Source organism: Salminus brasiliensis, chromosome 4 (assembly GCF_030463535.1).
Source record: "Salminus brasiliensis chromosome 4, fSalBra1.hap2, whole genome shotgun sequence".
NCBI lineage: Eukaryota > Metazoa > Chordata > Actinopteri > Characiformes > Bryconidae > Salminus > Salminus brasiliensis.
The window spans coordinates 42,389,481-42,404,019 of record NC_132881.1 but is presented as its reverse complement, the minus strand read 5'-3'; the positions used below and the strand labels follow the sequence as shown (position 1 = coordinate 42,404,019).

Sequence of the window (14,539 nt, the reverse complement as noted above, 5' to 3'; positions counted from 1 at the left end):
GACTCCTCAGTCTAAGGCCTACTCCTCAGTTGTGCTTCTTAGCTGAGCAACATGATAGTTCACAGAGGGAACGGGGATTACCTTGGCTTCCAAATGGGCCTCATTTACCAACTGTTCTTAAGAGGAAATGTCTTCTTTACAGTTTTCACAAACATTGTGACATTCTGCAGTTTTTTTTTTTTTGTTGTTGTTGTTCTTTTTTGGAATTTGATCAGTTTGTGGGGACAGTGGGATTGATCAATCTATTCTGCGCTTAAAAAAACACATCATGAATCTGATGGGGACTTTTGGTTAAGACTTCTCTTAGGAAATCTGGTCAGGGTTAGGAAATTCTAAGGAAATCTGAATAATATTGATGAGGCCTTTAAATTCTTGGGGAAAAATGTAGTCTATTCTTTTATGTGCTATTTTAGAGCATACCATGAACAATGCAGGATACACTTTTCATTATCCATTTTGACTAAATCCATGCAGGATTAAACTAAGCGTTGAAGAAATTTTAACTAGAAGTTTAAGTGGAGGAACTTAAGAAAATAAAAGGTACTTTAAGACCTTTAAGATCTCAATGTTTTGTCTTGTTAAATTAAACATTAATTCCAGTAATTCAGCTATTTACACTGATCATTTTTAAGGCTGACCCTTTGACCTCTTACAGTCTAAGACCAGCATGAATCCATCAAGATTCAATAGTCTTATTGTCTCATCCACAGTAAACTGATTGTCTGTCACGCTGGACAATGTAATTCTTTCTTTTGCTATCTTACGACTAGACGTATTTAGACGAGAGATATAATTAAAACTAAAGATATCAGTGAAAACTGTACAAACAGGTTAAAGGCTGTACACAGAGTTAAACCAGACAATAGAAACTGGACTGTAGACATAGGGGTAGACATAGGTAACCTAGTAAACCTATGCATTGTAGTGTGGTATTGTGCAAAGAGTAGGCAGAAAAGGTTAAGAAAATATTCAAGAAAAATATTTGTTTTAAGAATGCCAAATATTCATTAACATTTCATAAAGGTTAAGAAGGTTTTTAATAAGGTTCTTGAGAATAACTGCATTAACTTTTATCTTAAGTATGAAATGAAGAAAAAAGAAAGTACATCTAAAAAACATTTCTTTTAATTATTTATAAATATAAATAAAATACTTTAGTGAATCCAGCTGCTCATCCAGCGTTTCTTGGTGGGTGTCGATGGTGTTTCCCTGTTGACTCAGGCCTGAGTGAAAGAGGAGGCTGCATGCAAGAACACTTTGCTTTACCTTTGGTTACTTCTGCACCAAAACCTCTGAATATTTTACTCAGCATTACCTTTGCTAAACATCCTGTAGCTTTCGCATGGTCTTACTTAAATATGATATTCAGCTTTTTATAAGATATCAGGATGAACATGGTAGATCTTTCTCGTAATGCCTTCTGTTCTTTTGTGCTCTTTTAATTGCTGCAGCTCAAGTGCTCAGAGTCCTGCGAGGCCAAACCAGAGTAGCTGGTGAACAGCCGCTAAAACAGCCCCTGAAATAAACACAGTGAGCATAAATATCACGTACGGTACAGTCCACGTTAAATGTGACCAGTTTAAGAGCAAATAGTGTTATTTAGATTTCCCCAAATTAAAGTGAGGGTCAGGGTTAGGCTTAGATTTAGGTTTTGGGCTAAAGTTAAAGTCATGGTTAGCTTTAGGTTTTGGGCTAAAGTTAAGGTCAGGGTTAGGTTTAGGTTTTGAGCTAAATTTAAGCTCAGGGTTAGGTTCAGGTTTTGGGCTAAAGTTAAGGTCAGGGTTAGGTTTAGGTTTTGGGCTAAAGTTAAGGTCAGGGTTAGGTTTAGGTTTTGGGCTAAAGTTAAGGTTAGGGTTAGCTTTAGGTTTTGAGCTAAAATTAAGGTCAGGGTTAGGTTTAGGTTTTGGGCTAAAGTTAAGGTCAGGGTTAGGTTTAGGTTTTGGGCTAAAGTTAAGGTCAGGGTTAGGTTCAGGTTTTGAGCTAAAGTTAAGGTCAGGATTAGGTTTAGGTTTTGAGCCTAAAGTTAAGGTCAGGTTTAGATTTTGGGCTAAAGTTAAGGTTAGGGTTAGGTTCAGGTTTTGAGCTAAATTTAAGCTCAGGGTTAGGTTCAGGTTTTGGGCTAAAGTTAAGGTCAGGGTTAGGTTTAGGTTTTGAGCTAAAGTTAAGGTTAGGGTTAGCTTTAGGTTTTGAGCTAAAGTTAAGGTCAGGGTTAGGTTTAGGTTTTGGGCTAAAGTTAAGGTCAGGGTTAGGTTCAGGTTTTGAGCTAAAGTTAAGGTCAGGATTAGGTTTAGGTTTTGAGCTAAAGTTAAGGTCAGGATTAGGTTTAGGTTTTGAGCCTAAAGTTAAGGTCAGGGTTAGGTTTAGGTTTTGGGCTAAAATTAAGGTCAGGGTTAGGTTTAGGTTTTGGGCTAAAGTTAAGGTCAGGGTTAGGTTCAGGTTTTGAGCTAAAGTTAAGGTCAGGATTAGGTTTAGGTTTTGAGCCTAAAGTTAAGGTCAGGGTTAGGTTTAGATTTTGAGCTAAAGTTAAGGTCAGGGTTAGGTCTAGATTTTGGGCTAAAGTTAAGGTCAGGGGAAGGGTTAGGTTTTGAGCTAAAGTTAAGGTCAGGGTTAGGTTTAGGTTTTGGGCTACAGTTAAGGTCAGGGTTAGGTTCAGGTTTTGAGCTAAAGTTAAGGTCAGGATTAGGTTTAGGTTTTGAGCTAAAGTTAAGGTCAGGGTTAGGTTCAGGTTTTGGGCTAAAGTTAAGGTCAGGGAAAGGGTTGGGTTTTGAGCTAAAGTTAAGGTCAGGATTAGGTTTAGGTTTTGAGCTAAAGTTAAGGTCAGGATTAGGTTTAGGTTTTGAGCTAAAGTTAAGGTCAGGGTTAGGTTTAGGTTTTGGGCTAAAGTTAAGGTCAGGGGAAGGGTTAGGTTTTGAGCTAAAGTTAAGGTCAGGATTAGGTTTAGGTTTTGAGCTAAAGTTAAGGTCAGGGTTAGGTTCAGGTTTTGAGCTAAAGTTAAGGTCAGGATTAGGTTTAGGTTTTGAACTAAAGTTAAGGTCAGGGTTAGGTTCAGGTTTTGGGCTAAAGTTAAGGTCAGGGGAAGGGTTAGGTTTTGAGCTAAAGTTAAGGTCAGGATTAGGTTTAGGTTTTGAGCTAAAGTTAAGGTCAGGATTAGGTTTAGGTTTTGAGCTAAAGTTAAGGTCAGGGTTAGGTTTAGGTTTTGGGCTAAAGTTAAGGTCAGGGGAAGGGTTAGGTTTTGAGCTAAAGTTAAGGTCAGGATTAGGTTTAGGTTTTGAGCTAAAGTTAAGGTCAGGATTAGGTTTAGGTTTTGAGCTAAAGTTAAGGTCAGGGTTAGGTTTAGGTTTTGAGCTAAAGTTAAGGTCAGGGGAAGGGTTAGGTTTTGAGCTAAAGTTAAGGTCAGGATTAGGTTTAGGTTTTGAGCTAAAGTTAAGGTCAGGATTAGGTTTAGGTTTTGAGCTAAAGTTAAGGTCAGGGTTAGGTTTAGGTTTTGAGCAAAATTTAAGCTCAGGGTTAGGTTCAGGTTTTGGGCTAAAGTTAAGGTCAGGGTTAGGTTCAGGTTTTGGGCTAAAGTTAAGCTCAGGGGAAGGGTTAGGTTTTGGGCTAAAGTTAAGCTCAGGGTTAGGTTCAGGTTTTGGGCTAAAGTTAAGGTCAGGGTTAGGTTCAGGTTTTGGGCTAAAATTAAGGCCAGGGTTAGGTTTTTGACTAAAGTTAAGGTCAGTGCTGGGGTTGAAATATCTCAGATATGACTGTTTAGTGAAGGTAAGAGAACACACAAACATCACATCAACAACCAGGGTTTCAGAGATAAAATGCAGATTTATTTAGCTTGTGATTTCAGTAATAACAAAGCAAAGAAACACAGACGAATAGACAATTATTATTATTATTATTATTATTTTTATTATTATTTTTTTTTCCTAGCGGTCTAGCTCTTTTCAAAGCAAAGCCAGCAACAATAATGATTATTAAACATCTGTTCTTACCTAATTAAAAAAAACTCCTTTTAAAATCTAGCAAAGCTTTGTAAAAAAAAAAAATGAACAAAGAAATGATATTTACTTATTTCAATTAGACTAATTAGACTAAAGACTGAAGGAAAGCATGTTTACCAGGGCTAGAATAAGCCTTAACATCAGCACTGCAGCACAACAACCTGGAAAAAGTATAATCTCATGATCTTATGATCTGTAAATCAGTGATATACAGCATTTATTAATAACAGATCGTCCTCTTTCAATCACAGTCAGTCAGAACCCAATCACGCAACAGGAGACTTCCTCTCTTTGCAATGTCTTAAGAACAGTTGGTGAACCCAAAGAACAAATTTTAGTAAAGTATTAGGAAGATATTGGTGAATAAGGTCCAGTGAGTTCTTGGGTATATACTGTATTTATACTGTATTTATACTGTATACTGTATTTTTGTATTTTTGTATGTTTGTGACCCGATTTATTTTTTGGGTTAAAGTTAAGGTCTGCTCTGTTTACTGTAATTGTGTGATCTGTTTATTGACGTTAATTCATATAATATAACCAGAGCAGGCAACAGCTGAAGTGTTGCTAAAACAGATGGCTCCACTGCTGATCCTCTGACCTAACAGCAATTTTTTTGCAGTTCAGAGCACTTTTAGTACCGTCACTTTTGAGGTCGTATACGACTTTACACTTCATATCTCTGGCCAGGTCTTTTTTGTTGATGTCAGTGATGAGGAAGACCTCGTAGGGAGGAATGAGCACCTCTTCCTCGTGTTGCAGAGCTGAGTATTTTCCCAGTTTGGCTCCGAAACAAGTTTTAATCCTAAAACAGGAAACTTTTCCATAATTAAACAGGTTCTTTGTCAAAGAGCTGGAAGCAAACGACCCAAATCGAATTCTTTGTTTTGGGACGACTAGGTTATATGTAGATTTGGTTCTGCGATACACCGTCACACACTTTCTTTGTTTGAGCGCTTGAACAGCTTCAGTCAAAAAGTAATACAGAGTGTAAAACTGAAAGTCTCCTTTCAGATACGCTGCTTTTCCTTCCTGACAGGCTTTGTTGAACTGTTTATATGAGCACTGTGGATTAAAGGAATAGTCCTGAGTGTACAGGTAAATGGCAGCAGACTGGTTTACGTTGAGTCCACCTTTAGTGCAGCTCTGAAGTGCATTTGTCCAGGCAGTTGAGAAACCAGGGGTGTGCTGTTTTTCATGTTCAGTGTACTTTGTGGCCACTAATTGATACATGTCTTTTTTACAGCCATCAAACCGATCATCCACAGAGTTGTAGGCCATGTCCAGGGGAAAAATCTGACCACTGCTCTGCAGGAACAAGGAGAAAACACATGAAATAATCCCATATTAAACGCAATCGACCATCATAATATGCCAGCAGGGAAGTTCATGTTAAAAGATTTGAAGTCATTTTATACCATTTCTGTTGTTCCTTTAGAAGCGGAAGTGCAGAGTATGTACTGGTCTAATGGCTAACTCCAGCTGGTAATGTGGTCATGAACAACCCTTTACTGAGTTGGGTCTTTTAAAGCACTAGCACAAGAATATGCAGGGCAGGAGTTTTATGGCTGTGCTTGGGTTGCATAAAATTCTGTAAAATGATCAGCCCATGATTACCATCCGACCATCGCTTATTCCTCCAGAACGCCAAAAGAGCATGGGAAAAAAATGAGGCGGGGCTAAAAAAAAAAAAGGCAGCTGGTGTTGCTCTTTAATGGGCATCAAACTTCTTAGAAATCTGTATCCATTTACCATCACTGTAAACAATTCTGACTGGATTTCTGTAGATCAGAATAGCTCCAGAATAGCTGGTTCTCCACCAAACCACCCGGAATCCCTTCGTTCAACCCTTTAATTATTCAAATATAGACTTTATCCACCCAAAACTCCTCCAGAGATCTGTGATCTCTCTCTCTGTGTAAATGGTACCTACCTTTCTTCCAGTCAGAGAAGCTGTCAGCAGGAGCAGCACACTGAGCGCAGACACGGACATCTCCATCAGCTCAAATCTTTTCTAACAGACAACTCTCAGACCTCAGGGAGAAATCAGAGGATCTCATAAACTCATAAAAAAGAACGGCAATCAGGACAGCACAGATTTGAAATAAAAAACTGAATTTCACACACACACACACACACAATACTAATTTTACACAGCAGCTATACCAACGCCATCATCCCATCAGCTCAAAGACATTTTACTAACCTGGTCTTGGTAGAGCGGGGACCTCCAACAAGCGCAACGGCACAGATAACGTTTGCTCTTTTAGGATCTCGGTGTCCAGAATAAGCACAGAAGTGGTAGTGGTGGCTCTGGAGATGAGCGGCCAGCTAAAGTGAGGAAAGAAGCCTTGCCTGCGTTATCACTTTTTAGTCAGGGGTCACCAACGGATCTGCAGCTTCCGCACGTATCATCTGTGGTGTAAACTGAAAGTGAAAAAAAATGAAAAAAACTAATGGTAAGAGGTACATTATGTATGGACAAAAGTATTGGGACACCTGCTCATTCATGTTGTCAATCCAATACAAAATCCACCAGGGTATTAAAAAAAAGAGTTTATCCTGCTTTTGTTGGAGTAACTGTCTCTACTGTCCAGAGAAGAAGACTTTCTGCTAGATTTTGGAGGAGCATTGCTGTGACGATTTGATTGTATTCAGTGGCAAGAGCATTAGTGAGGTCAGGATGTTGGATCATTCCAAAAGTACTGGATGGAGCACGACCATCATTCTAGAGAACACAGTTCTTCCACTGCTCCACAGTTTAAACAATGCTGGGGGGCTTTATTACACCCCTCTAGCTCTTGCCTGGCATTAGGCCGCATGGTGCCAATAGGTTGATGTTTACCTGCTCCAGAGAGTTTACTTATGTCTACTGACATATCAGAAGATATCAGGTTGTTCACACTGCAGAGATGAAGCTCCTGACCCAGGTCAGGTCACACAGGTCAGTGTTGAAGAGAGATCTTGAGGGGTTGTGCAGATGTTTCTGACTAGACTAGACTTTTACTTTTGCTACTTTTACTATCAGTGATCACAGGGTTGCAGCAGCCCTCATTTCCTGTGCCAAACACAGAACACTTGTGGTGAACAGATGGTGGTTTGAGTACTCATCAGTACTAAAGGGGAGCAGAACGGTTTTTGCAGTTGGTTCCCTTCAGGGTTCACTTTGACAGAACTGATAACAAGGGGTGTTTGTGAAAACATCCTTAGATTGGTCTGTGTTTTCTGACACTAAAAGGAAGGTCTCGAACCGGTGCTATTTTTAATAAGACCAGGATTAACCACTGTCAAAATAATGGAAAGACCAAAGTTTGAGGACAGAATGGATCTGTATGATCCAAAACAAACAAGCTCTTCTGCCAAGCATGGTGGAGGTAGTGTCAGGGCTTGGGCAGCTTGCTTGACTGCTTCAGAACCATTCTGTCTGCCAGTACACTGAGAAATGAATCAACACTGAGTGGGAGGAACCATCATGCACCAAAACATGTGGTGAAAATGGCATTGATAGTGGTAAGACAGACACAGACATAGTGAGGTTGGATGGGGGAGATGAGTGGTTCTCATTCTCCACAGGAAATAGAGGTGCGGCCTGTCTTTCCTAGCTATGGAGCTGGTGTGGAGGGACCAGGTGATGTTCTCTGCAATGTGAATACCAAATAACTTGATAACTTGATGCTTGATGATGTTGATGTTCACTTTGCACTCTCCTGAAGTCAACAACCATCTCTTCAGTAAGAATTCATTACGTGTTTTTACTTGAATTTAGGTGAATATTATCTCTTGCTGTACATTTGCTCACCTAAAGATTGGATGGTTTATCACCAACATGCCAGGTTCTTCAAGTTGTTCAACATGTGTAGATGTAGATAAGATTGAGCAGCTTATATCCATTCCAGTCCCTACAGGGGAGACTGTATTTGACCATGTCTCCTGTTTAAGATCTGTAATAATAATAATAATAATAGTAATGAAGTAGCTGTTCACAATTCTAGAGCTTATTCCCAAAGTGAAGTCTGTTATAGAGGCAATCAGACAAAATACAGAACTGTGGGATATCCATGTGACAAAAGCTGTCACTAGAAGGTTTTTAACACCTAGTAGAGATAGATTTTGTTGCAGATTGACCATTCTTGGACTAGTGTTTGGTTTTATGTAGTCAGGTTAAATTACTATAAAATTTCCATCTTTGCAACTTAATGTGATCAGTCTCTGCCCTCCTGGTGGCACTTTCTACTGCAAACATGGCTGATATGAAACAGTTCAGATTCTCTGACCACCAGGTTCCTGCCACCCACATCTGTCCTCATCTCTTCTAGCCTTTTCTGCAAGACCTTACCATGTAGTTACATGCTACTACTAACAGGTATTGGTTTCCCGAACTGGTCCTTGGGGTTAAGCATACAGAGTGGTCAATGGAAATCTCCTCCCCATTTTAGCATCTTCTCTAGTCTTTAACCTTTGCCTCATCAGATAGATTCTGACAATGAGCGACTCCAAGCCACCTGCTCTTCAATTATCAGCTCAGCATGAAACATTGGAGGTAAACACAGACTAATAATTATGTAAATTTTAACTCCAACAAAAGAAGAATAAACTTTAATGCCCTTATTTTGGAAGAAACAATGAATAAAGAAGTCTCAAAATACTGTTGTCCAGTTTTTTAGACCTTCAAAAGGTTCTTCATCCTCCTACTCTATCTCTATCACATGCATGGTTCTTTATGAAACCAAAAGTGGTTCCTCTATAGCATCTTTATTTATATGTTTCTGTTGGACTTGCACCACCATGAAAAGGCAACACGAAGGGTCCAAGGGTTTGGCTTGGTGTCAAAGAATCTCCCCCTACCTTAGCTCTGGCAAAGACGCTTTTGACCTTTGATCCTGCAAGAGTCTAGGTTCAGATGATCAGTCTCTTTTCTACGCTGTTTTCAGGAGAGTTTAGGTCACCCTGAGTAACATTAATCTCTAACCCTGACTTGAGACTTTCCCACTACACTAAGGTTAACTTCCTTTTTTGCTCTCTAGAGTTTCACCTTTTTGATTTGGGTGTTATTAAGGTGTTCTTCTGGGCAGCCCTTTACTTGGATGGGCCATTTATAGAGGCCTCGTAGATGCATTCAAAATAGCTGAATTTAATAGCGCTCTTGCAGAGCAGATCTGCAGGCATTTGTTTGAGCTCTCTTTGAGATACCATAGAGATTGCAGGTTTGCGTCATCGGCCTGAGTTGTGCACGACAATCTGCTGCGAAAGTGTAACTCAGCCTTTAGACGGCAAAGTCTGCCTGAGTTTGTAGACACCTGTTCTTTCAGAGTTGCTTTTGAAATCAGTGGTAATAATAGGGAGTTGCTGCTGTAGGGCTTTTAATGGATGTAAAAGCTTTACGGTAGACTTTGGAACATTGCTGTATGGATTTGATGGCCATAAGAGCATTAGTAAGGTCACGTACTGATAATGGATCTATAATGGATTAGTTATAGATCACAAATGCCACTCAAACGTATCCCAGAAGTATAAGCTAGAGCTCCAGCACTCCAGAGGATTGAGCTCCACTGCTCCACAGCCCAGTGCTGCAGGTCTTTAGACCCCTCTATCTATTGGATAGCATTGGGTATGGTGGCCTGTTATATTGGCAGTGCTTTTCTGACAATAAGTTGTTTATTAAAAGGCGTATCTGGATACTTTTCTACATTATGCCATCCAACATGTCAACTACAAGAACCAACTGTTCATTTACCACTTAAGATACACTCTTAGGTGGTGAATGAACAGTTGGTTCTTATAGTTGACATGTTGGATGTGGAAGAAATGAACAGAGGTGGATGACCTGAACAGCTTTGACAAGGGCCACGTTGTTATGGCCAGACAAACCAGTCAAACAGCAAGACTTGTGACTTCCAGTCAGCGGTGGTGAGTACCCACCAACAGTAGGCACCATAAACTGGTGACAGGGAGTGGTGACAGCTGTGAATGAGGCTGAGTAGCCACAGACTGGTCAGATTGCTTTCAGACCTACACCTACAATGGCCATTTATGCATTGGAACTGGACCTTAGAGCAACCTTAGAGAAAGATTGCCTGGATTGAGGAGCCCTGTTCTCTTTTACATCACATACATGGCCAGGTGTGTGCTCTCTGATTACCTGTGAGCTGAGCTGGAACAACAAGTTTGATCTTTGAGACAAAATGCAGAACCCTAACTTGTAAACGTGCCTTTCTCCATCATCTACTGACATCTGCTGGAGAACTGGTGTTACTGTAACAGCGGAATTGGTCATTGGGTTTGTTCATTAAAGTCAGCAGCTTGTGAAGTGCAAAGAATTGCTTTGGCAAGACCTGAATATTCCATTGACCGGTTGCCCTGTAAGACCCCAGATCTGGTTGATGACTGCCAAGTCCTTCCTGGACTGAATTTGGGCACGTAAATCTAAAGGTTTTCTAACCTTTGTTCAGACAGGCACCCCTTCCTATACAACAAACTGTTCACCAGACTCCCACAGATTCATTTAATGACTATAGTCCAGCTGTGTAAATGTTAGGTACACCACTACTCCTGCTAACTGTGTCTGGAGGCACTATTTGTTTTCTTTCTGAAGCTGGTTTTCCTCATTACCTCTCAAATGCAGCTTGGCTAGCCTCATAGTCCCACTTGCTAGAACCTAGAGGCCTTCTGGTCTGGTGGCAAATGGTGTTCTCACTAAAACCAGACTTGATGATGTCATTGCACTTGAAGTGAGCGTACAGACGATGTGGCGTCTCCGATCATGTCTATTCGTAATGGACCCCTGGCTGGGGTGGGGGTAGGGGGGTGTACAGAACCATGAGTCTAAATAACTAAATGATGTCCTTCTTTACTGTTCATTAAGAATATGTACTCTAATCAGCCATAACATTAACACCACTGAAAGGTGAAGTGAAACACATTGATGCTCTTCATCTACAGCAGCTTTATCAGTAAAGTGCTGGATATATTAGGCAGCAAGTGAACAGTCGGATCTTGAAGGTGATGATGGTGTTAAAATGATGGCTAGACGACGGGGTCAGAGCATGTCCAAAACATCCTGCAGGTCTCGTGGGGTGTTCCGTGTATGCAGGGGTCAAATGTAAAGAATCTGTTGCTAACGTCTTGGTGCCAGATACAACAGGACACCTTCAGAGGTCTTGTGGAGGCCAGTGCTTGGAATGGTCAGACAGTATACAATATTAGGCAGGTGGTATTAATGTTATGGCTGATGGGTGTAAATAATATTGATTGGAAATGTTCAGTCGGTGTCTAATCCAGCAGGTTTTTATAGAAAGGATTTTGGTTCTTCTCCATTATGAAGGGTTTTGAAAGAGCCCATGCTCAGGAACAGCAGCACTATTCATAATTCTGTGTTTGACGCCACTAGAGGGCGCCACATTCTAACCTTTTTGAAGGACTCCATGCTGATCTATGAGGACACACTGCTTCATGTGTATCAGGGTCATTTATCACAAATAACACATAGTAACATGCACACAAACACAGCTCGCTCTTCCTCGTGATGCTGCTTTTATCTGTTGGACTCCTCTGCCTTCGTTGAACTCTGTGGTTTCAGAGCATCCATCAAACCAACACACACACACACCTTCATAGCCTAGTGGCCACATGATTCAGCAGGTCTAGCTTCTGAACATACTAAGTTGAGGATCAGGGTTAGGAATCCCTGGCCGTGGTGTTCAACCGTGGTCCTGGAGGACGCCGTGCCCTTTACCCTGCTTCCAACACACCTAATCCAGCTACAGCAACAAACCTTTCCTGAGCTGAAGGTGGTGTGTAAGAGCAGGAAACCACCTCCTGGCCCAGGGTTGGGAACCAGCGTTGAAACCCTCACATGACCTGCCTGATCTTTTGGAGATGTTCTGACCCACTCACAGTCTAGCCATCACAGTTTGGTTCTGGTCAGAGTGGCTCAGATTCTTATGCTTGTCCATTTTCCTGCTTTCCTGACTGTTCACTTGCTGCCTAATATGGAGATCGCACCCCTTGACAAGACACCACTGTAGATGGAGCTACTCAATGATTTTAGTGGTACTAATGTTATGGCTGATTGGTGAATGCAGGCTTTTAGGATTTTCTACATCTGAAAAATTCTGTTCCCAGGAAAAATTGCTCTCCATGCACTTTGGGTTAAATCTGCTTGTGTCCGGGTTCAGATAGTGAACGGCTCATTCAGAGCCTGGTGTGCTTTTATTAGATCAGATTAAAGCTGGCTTTATTCAGCTAATGGAGAAGGTGCCGGGGGACAGCGTGACCCCATTTAGCAGGACTTCCCATGGGGAAGGGGGATGTGTGTATATATATATATATGTGTGTGTGTGTGTGTGTGTGTGTGTGTTTGTCTGTCTCTCCTCTCCTAAAAGCGACCCCCCCAAACAAACCTCATCCTCCGATCTCTCCTTTCCTTTTTCCAGGATGTCTCACCCTTGAAGATGAGTAATGATGGTGTCACGCATATACCTCTCCATTCATCATGATCAGGAGAGAGAGGGGGAGAGAGATATGTAGAGAAACTGAGAGAGAGAGAGAGAAAGAGAAGCGAGGCAGACAAAGAAATGTAGAGGGGAGAGGAAGCCTGATTGATTGCTGAACAAAATTAAGCACTGCTCTTTAGCTTGTGCTCTTAATTATGCTAATGAGACGTCTCCTCTCCAGCATTGTTCTCTTTCTTGGTCTCGCTCTTTACCTCCGCCACTCCTTTCCTGTTTCCTTCATCATTAACGCGGTGTGTGCAGTATGCCGACTTAATCCAGCACCGCTGCTCTACTGCGGGTGGGCGGGTTTCTGTTCAGACCTCATTTCTCCCCCCACGTCTTTTTTTTTTGTCATTTCCATTTCCCACCCATTAACTAGGCCTACCCCATCATCACACGATGCCTTCAGCACTGGGAGGGTGAAGGTGAACACATGCTCCCTCTGAGACACTGCCACAAACCCAACACTGCCATTGGACAGCTGAACACACTTGGAGGAGAACACTAACAGTTGCCCGTACTGGCTAGCATTGCACTGATGGGGATTGAGTGATGGGGGAGAAGGAGAGCCATCTTTCCTTCCCAGAGAGAGCCTTGAATGGCTGTGGCATCACTGAGGTATCAAGAACGCAGAGTAATATCAATAATAGTCAACACTTAGACAGTTGTGCCACCCAGGAGCGCTTCCCTGACTTGGAGTAGTCCCTCTTGCTTCTTGGGACGTCAGTAGGTCAGCCTGAAAGACTTAATAGAAAGTAATGAGTAGATACGGAAGTTCACATGTACCACAACTCTCGTTACCTGGGCTGCCATAGGAGGGAGGGGACAATTCCATGGCCCAGTGGGGTAGGAAAGCAGATCACATGCACAACATAATTTGTTTTAGGGGCTCTGAGTTGTCCAGCAGATTAAGGCTCTGCCACTATGGCACAAGGCACAGGTCATGCTGCCTGCCATCAGCAGCCAGAGCCCAGGAGAGCACAACTGGCTTCGCTCCCTCTTCACATGACTCCAGTGTGATGCGGGAGTCTGCTGGCCAGTGTATCAGAGCTGGATACGCAGAGTTTTCCTGTGAGCACGTTAGTTGCTTGGTGACATTGTATCAGAGGCAGTTTGAGAAGAGGCGGTGGCTGGTTGCGCATGTGTGGGAGGAGGAATGTGCTCTCACCCACCCAGTGTCAGGAGCATTACATGTGATGGGGAGAGTACCAATGAGTGGGTTGGACAACTGTCCATCTAAAACTGGGGATGGAAAATGGAAATTTAACTGATTTTACAAACATATCTTTTTTTTTGGCCTTTCAGTTGATGGTTCTGTATCTCTCAACTTGTCCAGAAATGCATGTGTAAAGAGTGTCCTCCAAGAACATTTTGGTCTAATTCTCCAGTATCTTAAGAATTTTCTTAAACTTATTCTTGAGAGAGGTTCTAACAAAGTCTACGTCAGATTTGTAATGTAATTTTAAACATTAGAATTGTTTCCTGCTCTGCTGTAGTAATGGAGCTCATTGTCCTCCTAAACTAAACAAATTCCAAATAAGAAAGTATTTATGTGGTTGGTGTGGTGCAACAGATAACACCACTACCTGCCACTGAGCTACCACACCATGTGGGAGACTGGGGTTTGATTCCCAGTCTGGGTGACTATGCTGCGCTACACCAATAAGAGTCCTTGGGCAAGACTCCTAACACTACATTGGCCCAACTCTGTAATACGAGTAACCTTGTAAGTCGCTCTGGATAAGAGCGTCAGCTAAATGACAAAAATGTAAATGTAAATTTGCAGAAACCTGCATAAGGGTTTTAAAAAAAAAAAAAAATCTTAAGAATTGTAAGGGCCATTATCATGAGAGTATTGGTGTTTTTTTTATTATTTAATATAAGTTTTGAATCCAGCCCTGGCTTGTCTGAAAGCTCTTCGTGAAACAGACGGAGAGGGAGCACACTGTGGTTCATATGATCAGCGAGAAAACTCTCTCTTTATTGTATTTTTCTGAAAAACAAAAAACTGTTCTGTTTGTGTAAGTCTCTGGTGTTACCATTTCCATAATTCTGTAC

General features: G+C 41.5%; 1 protein-coding gene across 1 annotated transcript; it reads right to left on the bottom strand.

Annotated features, from left to right (window-relative positions):
- Positions 1-3,920: 3,920 nt before the first annotated feature.
- Positions 3,921-5,997, bottom strand: LOC140554245 (NAD(P)(+)--arginine ADP-ribosyltransferase 2-like). Its single transcript, XM_072677116.1, has 2 exons — positions 5,923-5,997; positions 3,921-5,297 (listed from the first exon to the last, which is right to left on the bottom strand). Exons 1-2 carry the CDS (start codon positions 5,986-5,988, stop codon positions 4,557-4,559), a joined length of 807 nt encoding a protein of 268 aa, XP_072533217.1. The 5' UTR covers positions 5,989-5,997; the 3' UTR covers positions 3,921-4,556.
- Between the last annotated feature and the right edge of the window lie 8,542 nt (positions 5,998-14,539).

Bases quoted from the DNA above. Each gene is read 5' to 3' on its own strand.
- LOC140554245 (XM_072677116.1), bottom strand. From the start codon at position 5,988: ATGGAGATGTCCGTGTCTGCGCTCAGTGTGCTGCTCCTGCTGACAGCT. The intron at 5,298-5,922 runs GTAGGTACCATT...TTGTTCCTGCAG, and splicing joins CTTCTCTGACTGGAAGAAAG to AGCAGTGGTCAGATTTTTCC.